The 19087-nt window shown below is 37.3% G+C and overlaps 2 protein-coding genes across 6 annotated transcripts; one reads left to right on the top strand and one right to left on the bottom strand.

Annotated features, from left to right (window-relative positions):
- LOC102229940 (unconventional myosin-Ih-like) lies at positions 1–14076 on the top strand. 5 transcript variants are annotated; one of them, XM_023344045.1, is made up of 33 exons: positions 1–689; positions 2558–2601; positions 4992–5126; positions 5221–5336; positions 5893–6091; positions 6195–6275; positions 6516–6695; positions 6776–6874; positions 6961–7074; positions 7159–7230; positions 7323–7442; positions 7887–7954; positions 8085–8190; positions 8281–8361; positions 8627–8718; positions 8841–8935; positions 9046–9092; positions 9258–9338; positions 10084–10189; positions 10268–10385; positions 10478–10591; positions 10678–10754; positions 10835–10903; positions 11141–11225; positions 11306–11468; positions 11553–11636; positions 11717–11810; positions 11887–11942; positions 12017–12152; positions 12239–12309; positions 13368–13465; positions 13539–13638; positions 13720–14076. In XM_023344045.1, the coding sequence occupies exons 3-33, from the start codon at positions 5004–5006 to the stop codon at positions 13744–13746; spliced, it is 3072 nt and encodes a 1023-aa protein (XP_023199813.1). In that variant the 5' UTR covers positions 1–689; positions 2558–2601; positions 4992–5003; the 3' UTR covers positions 13747–14076. The 5 variants fall into 5 exon arrangements, with proteins under 5 accessions (XP_023199813.1, XP_023199812.1, XP_014326089.2 ...); XM_023344044.1 differs by lacking the exon at positions 2558–2601; XM_014470603.2 differs by lacking the exon at positions 2558–2601 and having other exon boundaries at positions 10084–10385.
- A 97-nt stretch (positions 14077–14173) lies between these two features.
- On the bottom strand, positions 14174–18869 carry kctd10 (potassium channel tetramerization domain containing 10). The gene is made up of 7 exons (XM_005804027.3): positions 18782–18869; positions 17256–17469; positions 17009–17178; positions 15923–16009; positions 15785–15837; positions 15485–15680; positions 14174–15317 (listed from the first exon to the last, which is right to left on the bottom strand). The coding sequence occupies exons 1-7, from the start codon at positions 18782–18784 to the stop codon at positions 15105–15107; spliced, it is 936 nt and encodes a 311-aa protein (XP_005804084.1). The 5' UTR covers positions 18785–18869; the 3' UTR covers positions 14174–15104.
- Positions 18870–19087: the final 218 nt, after the last annotated feature.

The following is a 19087-nucleotide window of genomic DNA, read 5'->3' as shown; positions in this document are numbered from 1 at the left end:
ACAGACGTCAGTCTGGCTGGGTTTGAATTCGAATAGAACAGGGCATACCCCAAAAAAGATTCAAAACTGAAATTGCAGCAAAAATTTATTCTTAAAGTATTAATTCAGTGATTGAGCTGACTGGACTACAAGATCAGCCCCGATGATGATTGGTCTACATAATGGCTCCCAGATCAGAAACCAGACCCAACATGTCACAGAAGAAATAATGTAACTGGGAGCTTCTTGTTGTGGTTGTGATGTAATGGAGATTGGCGAGAGAAAGAGGGAGGTAAAGGGTGATAAGTTGGTGTGCTTTGGATCTTGTTTCTGTCTTGTTACGTTACACTCAGAAGATAGCCAGGTAAGCACTGAATAAGATCTCTCCGTCTCTCCACCTTCTGAGACATGAATCATTAAGCAGCACCCTGAGCTTCAGGACATCAGTACATTTGTTCACTGGATTCCACATAACTTTACCAACATTATACTGACACCACAAACAACATGAAGAAGGACGGGACAAAAGACAGTAAACATGCTGTTGTGAAAAGCAGCCTAGTGGTTCACTAATGGCCTCCATGCAAACAGACACAGGAGGACTCTCTATTTTCGTCTAACTTCTCCACAAAGAAGGGAAGCCTTCAGCTTTGGAGCTACGCAAAAACTCGCCGTCTGGATAGGAGAGTAACAAAGCTTCGGAAATGCAGGTTTGATTTTGTTTTAAATGACTGAAAAAGTTCATGTTACCTTAAATTTTACTCAGCTCATGTATTGCTCCCCTTGGGAACTCTTGGGAATATTTTTTTTCCTCTGGTAAAATTAGATAAGAAATTTAAAACTGAAAAATATGAAGAAAATCCAACTTTTCAAAAACTAAAAGAATAGAGGATGCAACTGCAGGTGGACCAGTTTTAAAATGAGGAAGATACATTTGTTGTTTATCAAGTATATAATCTAATTAAAAAGCTACATTTGTTACAGTTCTTGGGTAAAATGTTCATGTTGATAGTAAATTTCTTATGCTTGGTTTGTGCTATTTTTAATTTTTTTAAAATGTTTTTCTTTAGTTTGTAAAAATATTTGTGAACTTTACCACACTGGACTTTAAATTGTTGTTCACTTCTAACTTGTTTTAAGGTAAAAAGAGTACTGAAGTAATATGCTATTTATGATCCTGATCTGCCAGCAACACTTTTAGTAGCTAATATCAAAGTAGCAGATAAATTTACAAGATGCTGCTCTGCTTAACCTGAGGTCAACAGCGGACATTTTTTCCATTGTAAGAGGGAGATAAATTCTCTTGTCTGTGAGTAAATTAATGAAGCGAATCGGCAGGTAGCAGCTCCCCCCTCCAGCTCCCTCTCTTTCATGAGAAGATTACTCCACTTCTCAACACCGATGAGGTCACTCTGTCTCAGGCAACAATGACACTCTAGACCAAGTTCAGAGACCATCTCTTAATTAAAATACATTTGCTTACTCTCTGAGGCGATTCACCTGATCTGACAGTGGCTTTCAGGATTCATTACACAATCTCACTTTCCACGCTGTGTCAGATTGGATGATCTATTATGTAATTGAACTGGTCTGTATGCATTTTAGGTGCTTTTCAATAAATCAGAATCTCTTTAAAAACACCAGGTGTTGAGTGACACAGTTCAAGTGTTCATTTCTGTTGATTTTGATGACTATGGCTTGCAGCTTATAAAAACATTCATTTACTCAGAAAATTTAAAAATTGCATTAGATGAACACAAATAAATAAATTCAGAAATCTCAGTCTATGTAAAGATGCATCCATGTATTGCACTGTATCTGCACCAGTACTTGGATGGCCGTCCATTTACATGAATCATTGCTTCAATACATCAGATGTGCTTTGATATTGGTGAAATGGCTCACTGACCAGGGCATCAATATTTGAGGGACAGAACAATTACATGAGAAAAATAGAAACATCAGTTGCATCTGAACAAGATTTCTATTGCTTCTAGTCGTTGCTATTCAATATTGAATGGATGTCTGGATGTCTTGTGCTCAGTGTAAGCCCTGTAAGCTCAGTCCACACTTTGTGAATCTCCTGCAACATTTGGATGCATCTCTTCCCCAATACGGCAGAAACAAATAGATGAATTACCTGTTTGCATGTCAAGTTTTGAGACCTGTGAGCCATTAATTTTATTCATAAGAACCTGCAGTGTCCATATTGCATGTCTCCATTTCCCTACCACATTTTTTCCTTTCTTTCAATTTTCCGTTGTTATGCTTGAATACCGAACTTGGTCAACAACCAGGTTCTTTAGGATCCTCTGGTGTTTTACTCTTGTTGTGGAAGATGCAATTGACTCTTTGATGGATAACTATTAGGTCAGCATTCCTCCCAATGATTATACACAATAACGTAACATAAAATAAATGTTCCTTTTGTACTTGGTGTTTAGTCTTCAAGCTTTTCCCTTTCCTGCTCTTTTGTACTCTGTGTTATAGTTTTACATTTCACTTTATAGCCCTATGGGGTATATTGTGGCATTTCCAGTCGTTTCCTCTGAATAACTTGGTGTACATTCTCCCACAGCTGCAGCACATCCTGTTAATTACACTCACCAGTTCCTCACTCAGGTAATCATTGTCCTGGTATTTAAACTCCTTGACTGCCAACACTCCTGTCTCAGTTCTCCTGTGTTTCCATGCTGAAGTCCCAATATTTATTATGTGCGGTTTGGCTCTCTTATGTGTACCAATATTCCTTTCTCAGTTTGGTCTCCCTTTGTTTACAGATTTGGATATCATCTGATTAAATTAAATTTTTCTTATTTTTCTGCTGTAATTCCTCAACCCTTGTCATTTTTTGCTCTATTGCAAAAGTTTAACTTTATGAGAAACTAAACTAAGGGTTTTCATCAGCTATAAGCCATATTCATCACAATTACCAGCATCAAATAAATCAATCAAAGTTTGAGATTCAACTTGTGAATGGAATTGCTGAAATAAACTTTTAATAAATAAACTTTCAATGATTGTCTAATCTACTGAGATGCACCTGTGTACACAAGGCTATAAACATAAAGAGAACCTCTCCGGTTGCCAGGTTCCTCATCATGTTCATATGTCATTGTCCTCCTGCATTGAGAATGCCCAGTTAGTGTTCAGCTTTTCAGGCCTGGTGTCATATAAAACACTTCTGCTTTCTGCAAAAGAATGAGCTGAATGAAAACGGCAAACCTCCAGATTTGCTCCGAAAAACCGAAAACACTGGCATTATCATCACCTCTGAATTAATCAATCCCATCTCCTGACAGCAGCTTATCTCCCCATGTTATTGCTTGTAACACTGTATGGCAACCCGAAGTCACGCTGTCCCAGCAGATTGTCCCCTTTTGCTGCCCAGAGAGAAGTTTGTTCCCATGAAAGAAGGGGGTGTCACAGATACCCTGCAGCAGCGCCACCACCATCATATCAGCAGATTGATTCTGACGTCCAAAAAAGGGTTCCTTCAATGATATTGTTCACCTGTCTCATAAGCTTAAAGTGGGTGAGTGGGAGGGGAGTGCTGTGGGAAGGGGGTCGTGTGAGGGTTATTGGTGGGGAACACAGGGTGAGGGGTATTGTTCAAGTAAGGGTTGAGAAGACTGGGGGTGCGGTGCTGACAGGTGGAAAAAAACACTCATCTGACTAGCCTCCTCTGTCCGTCCATGGGGCCCCATATGAGCAAAGTAATGGAGTCCAAATTACAGCACAAGATTGCTAAGAACAAGGCTCTATTGTTTGCCCTCGGGGCACACTAGAGCACCCTAAATGAGTGTCACAGCAAGCAGCAGGGCACGGACCGTTACTGCGCTATTTAGTCTGTCTCGTTGTCTCAAGACGGACCCGTTTCAGAGGTTCTCAGATCAGACAAATACTGCTCCCCTCCGCCCTCCTCTGCCTTCACCCCTTCCTCTGCACAGCCACCCCCCACTCCACCCACAACTCCTCACCCCAAAATAGGCCAAATCTCCTCCATTGTGTTTCGACTGCCTAGTGTGAAATTCACTGTGACGTTAAATGTTTTCTAATGAATAATTACTGAATGGATATGCAGGGAGAATATGTGTAATGGATTGTAGACTGCATTTTAAAGACGTCTTTTTTGTCTCTCCTCCGTGGTATTTACAGGACAAAAAGCCCCTCGGCCGTTCTCAGAAGAAACGAGGGCCATAGGAGGAGGACGGAGGCATGAGGGAGGGGGGAAGGAGGGCTTTGTGTCAATTAGATCCAATGGATTATCTTTTTTTAAATGTTTTTACAGAGAGAGTTGGGAATCAAAGGATTTCTGCTTCCAAAGAGGGAGTGAAAAAAAAAAAAAAACAACAAAAGCTGTGAAAACCTTTGGTCAAAGTGTTGGTGCTGTGAATGCTAAACAGATTGGTGGAATTTTTTTCCCACTATACTTCTAAAACACGCCGCTGTTTCAGGCTCTGCCAGTCCATTTTGCACTCTGTGTAGTGTTTACTTGGAGCATCAGCTCAATTGAATGAACGGCTGCTAGCCAAGGTCCTTGTGAATGGTGTAGCAATTATCTTCTGTTTGTTCATATGTATAATCAAAGCCATTGGTACAGAGACTTTTAAGAGCTCAAAATCTTTTAGTTTCTATAGATCCACAAAATAGACTGTATGTGCTTTTTCTGGTCTTTGTTCACCCTTGGAGTTGTTTACTGAAACATGCATTCATCCAGATGGAGATGTCAAAACAGATTTCTTGAAACTTTTTATGCATTCATAATTGTTGCATGTGTTATGCAACACATAACATAACATAACACATAAAATTATGCCCAATTTTCTCTTATTTGTAGAATAAAACAAACTAGCAAACACTATTCAGGTTATTAAAGTTAAATAGTATAAAATAAAAATGCACTAAGATATAGATTACACAACATTGGATTAACAGTAAATAACAATTTACCATCTCAGGAGCTTTTAGCAGAATATTGAGCTGTGGGATGATTGATACTTGTTGCACAGGGTCGGCTAGATATGGAGGGTGCCCTGACCGCCAGGGACCGAGTGGGAATCCAGGACTTTGTTCTTCTGGATGAAACCACAGAAGTGGCTGTTATCAGCAATTTGAAGAAACGTTTCAGCAAGGATCTAATCTATGTGAGTTACAGAAAAAAAAAAAGAAATCCACATCTAAACTAAATCACGTGTTTTGAATAATGAAATAAGTATTTTCACTCTGTCATGTCCTTAGACTTACATTGGCACATTGATTGTGTCTGTGAATCCATACAAGGACCTGGACATCTACAATAAGAAACAGATGGATGTCTACATGGGTGTCAACTTTTTTGAGCTTCCACCACACATGTGAGTTTTTGATGGGCATCCAAACGTTGTACATTGCTCAATCAGAGTATAAATGAAGTCAATAAAATCTTTAACTCTATCCTGTAGCAAACAGGAAACCCATGTGAAAAACAAATGGTTAAAAAGTTTCAGCTGGAAATGTACTCATGGGATTATTAAATGAAAAAAGAAAACATATCCTTTATCATACTCCTGTTTTCAGAACGGACTTGAAAGACATGGGATTTTACTGACCAGGAAAAACAAAATCAGCGTCATTTTTTAAGGTGGTTTACCCAAATCATGTGTCCATTTTGTTTTAGTTTAAGAAAGGTAAAGTCAATAAAAAATGTCAACGATAATTCTTTGGATCTTATCTTTTAGGATAGATAGATTTGAACATAATCTGCATTGTAAAGAAAACAAATCTTACTATCTTGCTATAAATCTTGATATATTAATCTATAAATCTATATGATCACCAATCCATGTAAATCTTGCTATTTTAAACCTGTTAACGTTAACTATTTTCCTAACTGGACGTTTGATGTGTAACAATTATTGTCTATCCATCCAGCTATGCCTTGGCTGATAATGCCTACCACACCATGCTGACAGAGTTCAACAATCACTTCATCCTCATCTCTGGTGAGAGTGGAGCAGGAAAAACTGAGGCCTCAAAGAAGATCCTGCAGTATTATGCCGTCAGCTGCCCAAGCACCACTTTAATGAACACCGTCAGGGACAAGATGCTCATGTCCAACCCTGTCTTAGAGGTTCAATGGTTGCTTCTAATTTTATCAGAATATCGACTATGCATTTAAATAATAGGTGATTGTGACAATTATTCTGAATAAAAGAGTTTCTTTTTTATTAAAGGCTTTTGGAAATGCAAAAACTCTGAAAAATGACAACTCAAGTCGTTTTGGGAAATACATGGATATTCAGTTTGACAGTCAGGTAAGGATTCAAGCAAATGCTACTGTGGAAAAAAATATATCAGTAAAAAAGAAACAAGGATCAAAACAAATAAAACATGTATTTTCTGAGTGTGCGTGGACTTCTCAATCAAGCCTAGTAACTACAAGTTTTGCAAGGTTTTTTCTTTTGCCTTACCTTAGATTACGTTACAAAGCCAATGAAAAAGTCCACATTGCATATAATGTTAACATGATCAAATGTAAATCTTGGTGCCTGAAGGGGGATGCTGTTGGAGGCCACATCCTGAACTACCTGCTGGAGAAATCGAGGGTTGTGCACCAGAATCACGGAGAAAGGAACTTCCATGTTTTCTACCAGCTGGTGGAAGGAGGATCGGATGACCTGCTGACGCAGCTGGGCCTCGAGAGAGACGTCCAGCATTACTACTACCTAACGCAGGTTTGTATGACTTCAGAAGAGCATTCTTAATTATGATCACTAGAAATATTTTATAATTGTGTGTTCTTTGTTTCCAACAGGGGGAATGTGCCATTGTGTCGTCTATTAATGACAAAAATGACTGGAAATCTGTCAAAAATGCCCTGCAAGTCATTGAATTTGATGAAACTAACACCAATGTAAGTTGAATGGCTTTGCATGAATCAGTATTAATATGAACATGTTGATAAAAAAAAAAACCAAAAACCTGAGTGTCTCTGTGCAGCATCTGTTTAGGGTGGTTGCAAGTGTTCTCCATTTGGGAAATGTTCACTTTGATCCAGACAGTAAAGGTCACGCCCTCCTCAAGAACAATACGGAGCTGAACTGGGTTTCAGATGTAAGGAAAGCAAATATTCCTGAGTTTGATGTCCGGACTAGGCTCAGAAATCCATTTGGTGACTCATTTCAGTTTCCTTCACAGCTTCTGGGGGTGGATGCCAACAACCTTAAGGAGGGACTTACATTCAGAAAGATTGAAGCCAAAACAGAGCAGGTTCACAGACACCAAACCTCTTTTACCCTTATTAGGTGATAAAATAGTTTTTCTCCAAACTGCAATTGTGACATTTATTTTATATTTTTAAGGTCCTCAGTCCATTCACAATAGACCATGCCATCTATGTCAGAGACGCTCTGGCCAAAGCCATCTACGGACAGACTTTTACCTGGTTGGTCAACAGGATTAATGAGTCCATGGAGAACAAGGTGAGCATATATGATGTAAAAACTTATGTAGCCAGTTTTTATTTTCAGAACTAAAACATAAACACCCTTTGAACCTTTGAGATTTTTCCTTTTACAACCAAAACATTCAATGTATTTTTATGGCATTCTCAAAAAAATCTGAGATAATTTAAAGAGTCATAACCCACAGGCAACAACCTTTTTTGCTAACTTAGAATTGTTTTCACTGGTTTTTACTTAAGGTATTAGAGCAAATTCACACCACACTTGTATTAAAAACAAAAATAATCAAAAACTATGCATCATTTTCTCACCACTTCTATCTTCTCGCACAATGTACTCTCACTAAAACTCCAGATAAAATACAGCAACACTTATGGCTGTGACATAACAAAATGTGGAAATGTTCAAGGGGTGAGAATACTTTTTTAAAGTTCAGTGTTTTATAGCAATATTTCCTGCCAGGACTCTTCACGAAAGACTGTTATCGGGCTTCTGGACATATATGGATTTGAGGTGTTCTATGTTAACAGGTGAGCTACATTATGGATTAATAGTAGATTCTCTGATAAATATATATTTTTGCTGTAAAATTAAACCCAATGCTACTAACATACATAAATTTAGCATAAAAACAGAAATATTTGCCCTCTTTGTCATCAGTTTTGAACAGTTCTGTATAAACTACTGCAACGAGAAGCTGCAGCAGCTTTTTATCCAGCTGACGCTCAAAGCTGAGCAGGAAGAATATGAAGCTGAGGGAATTGAGGTAAAACTGATCAAAACATGGAAAATGAAAAAGTAAAATGAATAATCATCAACATTTACTAGCTTTATTCTAAGTGTTTTGTTCTCAAAGTGGGAGCCGGTTCAGTTCTTCAACAATAAGATAATCTGTGACCTGGTTGAGGAGAAACACAGAGGAATCATATCAATACTGGTGTGTAATCCTCTGAAGTCTTTTCACATAAATACAGTCAAATTTGTCCATATTTTTGTAGTAAAAATGTTTTTATTTAATCTTTAATATTTAATAAAATCACATACTTTCACTAGCTGTAAGTGGAAAAAAATCATTGTATTAGTGTTGGGGAATTGAATTACTGAAATAGAGGAACTTTTCAATAATACGCTACTTTACTGAATATGACTGCATATGTGATGTTTAATAATAATAAAATAAATATCTGAACCTGACTCTGCAGGATGAAGAGTGTCTCAGGCCAGGAGATGCCACAGATCTCACTTTTCTGGACAGATTAGAAGAAAAGATGGGCAATCACCCGCACTTTGTGACGTGAGTTAAAATCTGTATTATTAGCGACCACAAACATCAGGTTTCTGCTCAGTGGAGTGAACTGTGGCTTCATAAAGAGTTATGATTCATCTCCGACTTTGTTTCCATCTCTTTGACTGCAGACACAGACTGGCCGACAAAATGACACGGAAGACTCTGGAGAGGGGAGATTTCAGACTCCTGCATTACGCCGGGGAGGTCACCTACTGCGTTGTGGGTAAAATAAAACCACAGTCCTAAAGCCACCTTCACATTAACATCTGGACTAGTGTAACTTCATAGTGGCAGTCCTTTAACATAGAATCTTTTTTTTAATTACATTTTTAGGTTTTCTTGACAAAAATAATGACCTGTTATACAGAAACATAAAAAATGTAAGTACGGATTTTTTGCACCTCTAATTATTGAGATACAGATATGTACTAGCTCAAAAAGTATGTTTACTGCAGTAAATAAAACAAGATATGGATGGATGGTATTTAACAATTTACTATCTTAATGTAAACATGCATTAATGTGGATTCTCACTTTTTTAAAAGCTGGTGTGTCAGTCAAAAAATACGATTGTCAGGGAGTGCTTCTCTGCTGTGGACACAACAAACAAGAGAAGACCAGAAACAGTAAGTTCATCTGTGTTGGATTCTTATTAGTAACAATAAAATGTAAAATTGTTCATGCATTGATGATGTGACAAACATCTTTGATGAATTTTTACAGACACCAATTAAGGTATTTGGCCACTGTTCCTATCAGAAATAGTGCAGCTTATCTCAGTTAACTGCTTTCCTGCCATGGAGCCATTTTAATTCCACATAAAGTATTTTCAGGATGAAGCCATTGAATTGTCTTAGACAAAGTGGAATAAAGGAAAACTACATCCAAATTGATCAACTTCACCTAAAATCAAGAAGCTGGTAATTAAACTTGGATAAAATTGAATGTTCTAACAGGACACTAATCCAGATCAGGTATCATGAAGCTTCTGGACTGACCCTGACCACAGACTTAATAAAAATACTGTGGAAGCCAACTGATTTGAATAGACTTTGCCAGTTCTGGTTAGAAAGTGGTCAAATATTCCACCAGAATGATTCCTTGAGCTTGCTGGTGACTACAGAAGGTGTCTGGTGTTTCTGCAGTTTTTTAAAAGACCTTTATTTAAGAATACATACAGATGTATGCAAATAATTAAGCCTATATCCATAATTTATATCCTTTGAAGACTGGTGATAATACATTCTGACTGAGTGCAAAATCTGTTTTAACAAGTTTTACTAGTATCCACAATCTGACTAAAACTCTTAATTCATACAAAATGTATCTGCCAATTGAACTGATGCTATGACCCTTTGGCTGCGTCTGTAGGTAGCGACCCAGTTTAAGAACAGCCTGCAGAAGCTCACAGAGATGCTCATGGCTAAAGAGGCCTGGTACATACGCTGTCTAAAGTCCAATGAGTCCAAGCAGCCAGGTATGTCAGCTCAGAAAAGGCAGAGAAGGTTAATACAATCAACACGGTCGTTTTATGATCTCTGCCATCCAATCACAGGACAGTTTGATGAAGCATTGATCAGACACCAGGTGAAGTACCTGGGCCTAATGGAGCATCTCAGAGTCAGAAGAGCTGGTTTCGCTTACCGTCGGAAGTATGAGGACTTCTTAAAGAGGTCCTGCAAAAACATATCTTTCTCCATGAAACTGTGTTTGGTTTCATGTGTGTAAACTTTTCCTGTGTGTGTTAACCTGGCTCATGTCACAGATACAAACCCCTGTGCCCGGCCACTTGGCCTCACTGGAGAGGAATGCCTGCTGATGGAGTTGAAGTGCTGGCTCAACACCTGGGCTACTTGCCTGATGAGTACAAAATGGGAAGGTGAGGAAAACTTTCTAATTCAGTCTAAAAAATACTCAGTAAGCCAGTTTTGGCAAAAATTACCATCCTTGATTGGATTTTTATAGAACCAAGATCTTCATCCGTCATCCCAGGACCCTTTATGCCACAGAGGATGCGTACGAGAAATGCAAACATGACTTGGGTAAGTTTAATTCAAATCTTAAAAACTTTTATTATTACTATTTAAGACTTTTAATGGTTTCGTATGCTTTGGATTTGCAGCATCAAAACTTCAGGCCAAGTATAAAGGATACAAAGTGAAGGGAGAATTCAAGAAACAGAAAGAGGCTGGTAAATATCAGAGCATGAAACAGACTGGTGCTTAAATATTTGTAAACCATAAAGATAACTTTGATATCAACACCATACACTGGATTAGAAAACAGTTCTTATACCAAAATATCTATCACATCTCCAATAGCAAGTGATTAAAAAATACATTATGTTTTAGACTTAGGAATATTTCACAAATATTCAAACCTCTTTCTTGAAGTGCAAGCAAGCTTAACTTTAATTTCACGTCTTCAGCAACAAAGATTGAGACGTGTTGGAGAGGAGCACAGGCCAGGAAGGAGAAAGAGAAAAGAGCATGGGCTGTAAAGGTCATCAAGAAGTAAGCAAAAAAAAAGGCACCCTATATCTAATTGTTATCACATCATTTTATCTAAATTGTATTTTGTTCTCCTGTTTTAGGTTTATCAAAGCCTACATAAACAGAGGGGAAGCAAAAAGCACAGATAACTCAGAGTACCTGGCCTTTGTGAGACAAAGCTACTTGAACAGACTGAAAAACAATCTGCCAAAGACTGTTTTGGATAAGACAACCTGGCTAACTCCCCCAGCTGTGCTCACTGAGGTAACTCAACGTTTGTTCGTTTCAACGCAGCCGGATGGAAAGTAAACTTTTGGCTCTGAGGATAATTTTATTGCTTCATTAAAGGCATCAGAGATACTGCGGAAGCTTCACTACCGTCTGATGGTGCGGAAATATGTGCGAGGAATCCCACCACAGAAAAAAGCACAAGTAAGAAACACTGATCATAACATATAAGACAAAAAATGTTCTGCTTTTTGTTTTAGTAGTTTATAGTTTTGTTTTTTCAGCTTCAAATGAAAGTTGTCACCAGTGCGATCTTCAAAGGCAAAAAGGAAAATTATCCACCAAGCATCCCTCAACTTTTCTTGGACACAAGAATCAGTGAGTTTCAAATAAAACAGCTCCACACACTTCTGTTTCCAGACAGTCACATACATGCATGGTCTGTCTTCTCCAGGCGAACAAGAGATAAACATCCGGGTACTTAGTATGATTCGCAATGAGCAGATTAAGGTAATGGCATGAAATGACCAGCTAATCCAGCACCAAATTAAGCGCTGAGTGAGTTGGGTTCTGTGTTTCTGTAGTACAGTGTCCCTGTCATTAAGTATGACAGAAACGGCTTCAAACCAAGGCCAAGGCAGTTCATCCTCACCAAGACTGCTGCTTATCTGGTGGAGGAAGCCAAGATCAAACAGCGAGTGTCATACAATTCTCTCCAAGGTCTGAACTACATTAAATAATTTAGTAGTTAACATTATTATTAGTGTTCTCATGGAGGGCAAAAACTGAGTTTGGACTTTTTGCAGGGATATCTGTAAGCAGCTTAAGCGATGGCATCATTGCAATTCATATAACTTGTGAAGACCCCAAACAAAAGGTGAGTCATATTAATATATATAGTCAATAAAATATAAAAATATTTTATTTCATTACACACAATGTATTTTATTGGGATTTCATGTAATAAATCAACTAAAGATGGTGAATTAATTTTGTAGTAAGTTTGAAATGGAATGAAAAGGATACAGGTCCATGTATTATTATTTTTTTAAATCTGAAAAGTGTGGTGTGTGTTTTTATTCAGCCTTCTTACTCTGATACTCCCAAATAAATTCTGTGCAACCAATAGGCCTCAGATGGAGCCCAACCTTATTTAATGTAATGTCAGTATAAATCCTGCTGATTTGTGAAGGTTTCAGAGGTTAGAGGACATCCATGAACATTCAGCATCAGATGAGTCTGATATTAAAGCTGTGGAGAAGCAGAGCTACCCTATAAGTAAAAAAAAAAAAAAAAATCCCAAGCTTTGAATGTGTCTCAGAGAGCTTTTCAATCCAATTCCTGAAAATGTAGAGCGCGGAATAACTGCATTTCTACCAAAACAGAGGAATCCAAGGAGAGGATTAATCAGAGAAGCAACCAAAAAGGTTCAAGCTAACACTGGAGGAGCTGCAGAAATCCACACCTTGGTGAAACATGTTAGCATACACCCACAGCTCGAATAATGAGGATTAATCGAAGCATCTTTATATCTAGAACTCCCCAGTGAAAGCAAATTCAACTAAGAACCTTTAAGGTTTGAAAACTGCTGACATTCTCAATTTAATGTGAGGTTGATTTAAAAAAAAAAAAAAAACAAGACAGAAATGTCAGTGTCTAGATGTGAAAAGTGGTTAGACTTACTCCAAAAGATTTGCTGTTAACTGCAGTGAAAGTTTGTTTTACTCAACATTTGACTCATTTGAATACAAATGCATGCCACACTGTAAGACACTATATCTGGGTTTGTATTTTTTACTTAAACTGACACTGATCATGACTATAATACGGAAATTATTCTAACGATGACTAAGTTTGTGAAGGTTCAGAAACATAAAAACTTTTATATTTAACTTTTTAAAATCTAGCAAGATCATTTGTCACTCTTTGTCTCAGGGAGATCTGATCATACAGTGTGAGCACCTGTATGAGTTTTTAACCAAACTCAGCATCATTGCTAACAAACAGGATGCAATCAAAGTGGTTCAGGGCAGGTGAGTTCAAGATTTGAGAATTAGACACCTGGTTTTGCCATTCAGATTTAATCAACAACTTTGGCGTTTTCAGCATAAAGATCAAAATCCAGTCTGGCAAAGAGAGCTCAGTGGACTTTACCACAGGACAGGAGCCCATGGTGTACAAAGCTAAAAATGGACACCTGATGGTGGTGAGTATAAACAAATAATCCCATCTTTAAATTCACCTTGAACATAAGAATAAACATAAACCACTTTTATTTTTGCTGCAGGTTGCAACACGAACAAGGACACGGTAACATGTGAGGACACGCAAGAAGCCCCTGCATATTTAATCAGGAGACCCCTTAGGAGAGGATCATGTCCACAGGATACACACCTGACCTGAAACAGCTGCATCCCTCATCGGACAGATGAAACACACTTTTCATATGTTTTAGGTCAAGTTAATTTCCAGCACAATATTTACCTACAATAAAACTACAGTTTGATATATTATCTAGTAAAGTTTAAATCTGAGATGGTAATTCAAACTTTCACTTTAAGTTGAAAAATCAAAGATAATGTGCAAAAAATATCTGACTTGAGGAAACCATATTATTCACAAGCTTGGCTAAAAAAAAAATAAAACAACCCACGTAATTCTCTAAACAACGAAGCCATATGTATTATAATTTTGTATTTTCAGTGACAAGGAACATGTGGAAATTAAACACATAAAAAAACCAATGCATCTAGAAATTTATTTGTGATAAAGGCTATATAAATATAAAACATCATTTGTTCACTTTTGTACAACAGACCTAAAAATCGATGCTTGCTTTGACTTGAACATATAGTATGCAAACAGTATATTCTGATGAATGAAGTGATGGGCAGGTCTAATTCCCATCTCTGTTAAAAGCTTGTAGATAGGCCTTCATGCTAGGCATCGCTCTGATTACACTCATTCACTTAAACCTCAGCAGACATCATTCAATCAACTCAGTACATTTAACACCTCAGGTCACAGCTCACGTTTCCTCCACTGGAAAATAAAAGGTTTATAGTGGAGTGAACGGAAATATATCGATCCTAACTAAATAGAATATAATCCAGAGAGTGAAATGTTGCATTCTTCTGTGATACTGTAACATAAAAATTATTTTTTTATACAGTTTTATTAATTATCAGGATACAAAATAGCCATGGTAACGTTCCAGGGATAAAATAGTGCCACCATATGGTCACATTGCGGCATAACACCACTGACAGACCCACAGTAGCAAACCATCTACATTACCTTTTTAAATACAGTATATACATCTTGTACTTCAGGTTCTGCTGTGTGTCACTTAGCTTAAACCCTTAAACAACAGATTTATACTGACAGAAACACTCCACAAACAGTCCAATGGGTAAAACCTTTTTCTGCTGAAAGCAAACATCCATATAAGCAACTGTAGAAGAAGTCATTTTTGAGATTACAAAGCAACACAACAGCTAAACAACAAAATGAGACACAAAAACAGAAAACAATACAAATTGTTGTACGCCACTCAGAATAGTCTCTTGGAGAAGCTGGAGACAACAGGAAGTGAGAAAGAGTAATTTGCGTGGTGTTTGTAAGGCACAAGCACGGTGCAGAGACACATACTGCTGGGTCAGAACAGGAAGGTCATTGGTGGTGGTGTGTGCGGTCATCGGGTCGTTTGACATGAATCCTACGAACTCTTCCTATGGGCTCTTCGTCATCGTCCAGATGGCTAGGTCTTCCTGCAGCGCCACCTGTGGCTTCCAGCAGCGCGTTGTCTGGACCCCGTCCGTCGTGGGACTCGTACAGAAGGATGTTGAGGGTCTCCTCATAGATGCGTGCCTCAGGAAACTCAACCTGAATGTTTCACAAAGAAATAAAATAAGAGCTGTAGTGAAAAATGTACTGCTATATAATAGTAATAATAAAAAAGAATGAACAGAGAATATGAGTACTGAAGGTCAGAATTGCCACAATCCAAGAATTTATTTTAATGATAAAAAATGCATCAGATGCATATTTACCTTAGTCTGCTTCTTTTCTGTGGCGTAAACAATGGAAGTGCAGCACACTTCTGCAATCTTACGACCCTGGCCATAAAAGGACCAGCAACAGATCTCATCCCCTATCACATCTTTAATGAAGAGGACTCGCCCATTGAACCGCAACGACAGCTTGTCAAAAAGCTCAATATTTTTTAGCATGTTGTCATCAGAATTGCTGGACAGGAGGTAAAAAAAAAAAAAAAAAAGTTGATGAATGGCACTGTAAGTCACCTGGGTTATGATCCATATCTAATAATGATGCCATTAAAGGAGACTCACCTAGTATATGAATATTTATTGTTGCTTCTGTTATACAGCAGTTTCACAGTAGGCTGGAAAGACAAAATGTTTCTGTTTTGGTTACCAAAAAAAATCTTAACAGCTCCATAAAATTCAGTATAAGCTACAAGAACATACCTTATTCGAGGTTGCAATGAGTCTCTGCTCTTCTTTACATGATGTCATGAGAGGCACTTTGCAAAGAGGTTCATATGTTTCCTTCTTCTGAAAGACAATTTTATTTCCTTTATTAAACACTGCAGTTAAATTACAGTAAAGTATTTTATATCACAGACTAAATATGATGACAAATGCAACCTAAATTGTGTTATGTAACTAAGATGGATGTCTACCTGAAGGAGGTCATTCTGCTATTTTGGTTTCAACAGTGGTCATGTTACCTAAACAAGAATTACTGCCACAATAGAAATGACGGTTTAATGCTACACCTTTAGAACAATGTCATTACAAATAAGATTTTACCATTTTTATGAGTGCATCTCTATCAAAATGTTTGATTACAAAGAGAAATAGGCACTTAGTGGCAAGTACATGAGAAGGAAAGGGTACATTCATGAGCATATCCAAGTATATGTAAACAAAATGGTAATACTTTGGTATAGAGTTCAAAACAAAGTAGCAAGAAGAAAACCTATGCAGAGCTGAGTGAGCATGCAAAGAGTAAAAGGTGATTTCATCATCACCGATATTTCAGTTCTTAAATAACAATGTTTTTAGTCGTATTAAACACAAGTTTCCACATTCAGTCACTTCTCTGGAAATACTTGATTCAATCTTAGTTGGCACACACAGAAAGTCAGATCATCACATGGCAGAAACTAAACAATTTAGCCACCTAGACAACTTCCTCCAATTCAAACTAATGGGGAAGAATAGAAACTACAATGACTAAACAAATTATGGTTTTTGATGCCAGACGGCCTGGATTGAGTGTGTCAGAATCTGCTGGCACTTTCACACTCAATTTTCTCTGTGTGTTACAGAAAATGGTAAAAAAAAAAAATATCAACTTTGTGGTAATTGTGTAATTGTGTGGACAAAAATAACTCGTTGGAGAAAGTGTGCAGAGAAAGTTCATAGAGCTAATAGTGGCTCAAATTACCACTTGACACATCAAAGATATGCAGGATGACGTCTCCTAATGTGCAACATTTTGAGCCTTGAAGCATAATCAGATATCAGATTTTCTATGAAAGAACTAACCTGCAAGGCTGCTGAACATTCATCAGCTAAGCCTTGGACAAGATAATACTTGGCCTCTGCGAGTAACTCTTCCGTTTCCCGACGGCTCTCTGGGAGTGGGACCGCCCCATCCCGGAGGTAGTTAAGGATTGTTCCAAAGTGTTTTCCACAACGATCAATTAGAATCCAACCTATAAACAGAAAACCATTGGTGGGTAAAAGCTCGAACCATCTGTATGTACATTCATAATGTACATACAGAGCTTACCTTCACTGTCTGTAAGCACCTCCATCCGCCCACTGAACATAGCTTTAAGCATGGTGTCCTGCTTTGTTAGTGTCTGCATTGTAGTGTAGTAGAGCGCTCCACCCACATTTAACTTCACATACTTGGAACTGGGGCTGGAACCTTTGAAGGATGTGGTCCTGGTTGTAGCTGCTGGCACTGCAGAGCTCACCACACTGTCTCCTGACATCTCTTCCTGAAAAAAAAAAAACAAGAAAAAACACCACCATGGCATGATTTCCCTTAAATTCACTCCAGCACGTTTCCATGCAGAGTGGAGTAAACACCTGCACTATTTGGTTATCTACTGGGGGTAGTGCCACATAATTAATACCTTGGTTCTACACACAGCCTTCTTCATAAACCAAGGTGATTTATGAAGGGAATCATAAGTGCTGAACAACAGCCTGTCTCCTACTGAGAATCCTTCAGGATTGAGCACCCATCAGAATGAATGAACCTTATGAACTTCTGTAAAGAAGTAGCCCCTGTCACAAAACATTTCAAGATTGGAACTGGAGTAATTTTGCCCATCTATACAATAGGCACTGTAGTCCTCATTGTGATTTCCTTCAAAAGACATATGCTTACTGAAAGCTTGCAGTAACTTCATTTTCCATACATTCATAACCAATCCATAATCGTCTATACTTTTTTTGTCACAAATTCTATATAATACTACTATCAATGCAATGTGGTTTTATAATTATATTTAAAAACGAATCAAAATTTATTATCTTTATCAAGACATTGTAATGACTTTCACTTATTGTCGACTAAGCCACCTCTAAATTTAATTATTACCAAAAAGACTGGGCGGTGGTCACCGTAGGGCCTATTGATGTGGTAAAGAGAGATGAATATACCAGAAATGATCCCAAAGAGATAACAAATATAAGCAAAAACACACAAAGTGAATATATGAGTTAACAGCAGATGCCATAATAAAACTGATTGCATGATTTGGTATCGATAAGATAAGAAAGTCTTAAATATTTTAATGACTTACCAATAAAGTGTTTAAAGTACTTCCACATTTTGTCTTACTATTACTGGTGCAGCCTATTTTAAGTTGTTCAAAATTAAACTTAGATCAGTCAAAACCTATCTATGTTTACTTGGTTATTCTGAACGTGTCACACGTCAAAAGTATCAAAAACATTTTATTCAGTTGGAACAAACGGCGTCATCAAGGCCATCAGTAAACTAATGAAAGCTTTCACAATAAAAAAAATCAAATTCAACAAAAAATAAGAAGCACTAATGATTCCAAACATTAAATGTTATTTTGTTTCTAAAACAATTAACTGATATTTCAATGTAGCTCACAACTTAGATTTAGCTCTCAGTACCTAGCAACCAGTTAGCATAGTTAGGAGTTACCGAAGATATTCTATAATAAGTAAATTATTTCATACTACGACATTTAAATCATCTTTATTTCTAAATATTACGATACCAAGGAAAAACTAATTTGTTTATGGTTAGAAAGAAACCCATATAATTACCATAGAATCCACAGCTGACTTCGAAGTTGTTGCTTGCTAACGCCAGTCAGCTAACACCCACTATTTTCCGGTGTTGTGCAGAAAAAAGCGCCCCGTGACAGGAAAGGCTTTTCAAGTGCTAATAGGTTTAGGAGCGATCAAAAGTGCCTTGCAATACAATAATTTCCCTAATAACTTTTGTAAAAAAAAAAAAAAAAAAAAAAAAAAAAAAAAAAAAATATATATATATATATATATATATATATATATATATATATATATATATATATATATATATATATATATATATATATTTAAATCTTGAAG

This window comes from Xiphophorus maculatus, chromosome 12 (genome assembly GCF_002775205.1).
Source record: "Xiphophorus maculatus strain JP 163 A chromosome 12, X_maculatus-5.0-male, whole genome shotgun sequence".
NCBI lineage: Eukaryota > Metazoa > Chordata > Actinopteri > Cyprinodontiformes > Poeciliidae > Xiphophorus > Xiphophorus maculatus.
The sequence above is the reverse complement of the archived record's forward strand: the minus strand, read 5'-3'. Positions and strand labels throughout refer to the sequence as shown.

What these genes read in the sequence shown, in the direction of transcription:
- kctd10 (XM_005804027.3), bottom strand. An exon ending in AATGTTCAGCAGCCTTGCAG is followed by an intron (nt 16,010 to 17,008) that starts GTTAGTTCTTTC and finishes ATTGTCTTTCAG; the next exon opens with AAGAAGGAAACATATGAACC. An exon ending in AATAAATATTCATATACTAG is followed by an intron (nt 15,681 to 15,784) that starts GTGAGTCTCCTT and finishes CCTCCTGTCCAG; the next exon opens with CAATTCTGATGACAACATGC.
- LOC102229940 (XM_014470603.2), top strand. An exon ending in ATTACTACTACCTAACGCAG is followed by an intron (nt 6,696 to 6,775) that starts GTTTGTATGACT and finishes TGTTTCCAACAG; the next exon opens with GGGGAATGTGCCATTGTGTC. An exon ending in CACCACAGAAAAAAGCACAA is followed by an intron (nt 11,637 to 11,716) that starts GTAAGAAACACT and finishes TTGTTTTTTCAG; the next exon opens with CTTCAAATGAAAGTTGTCAC.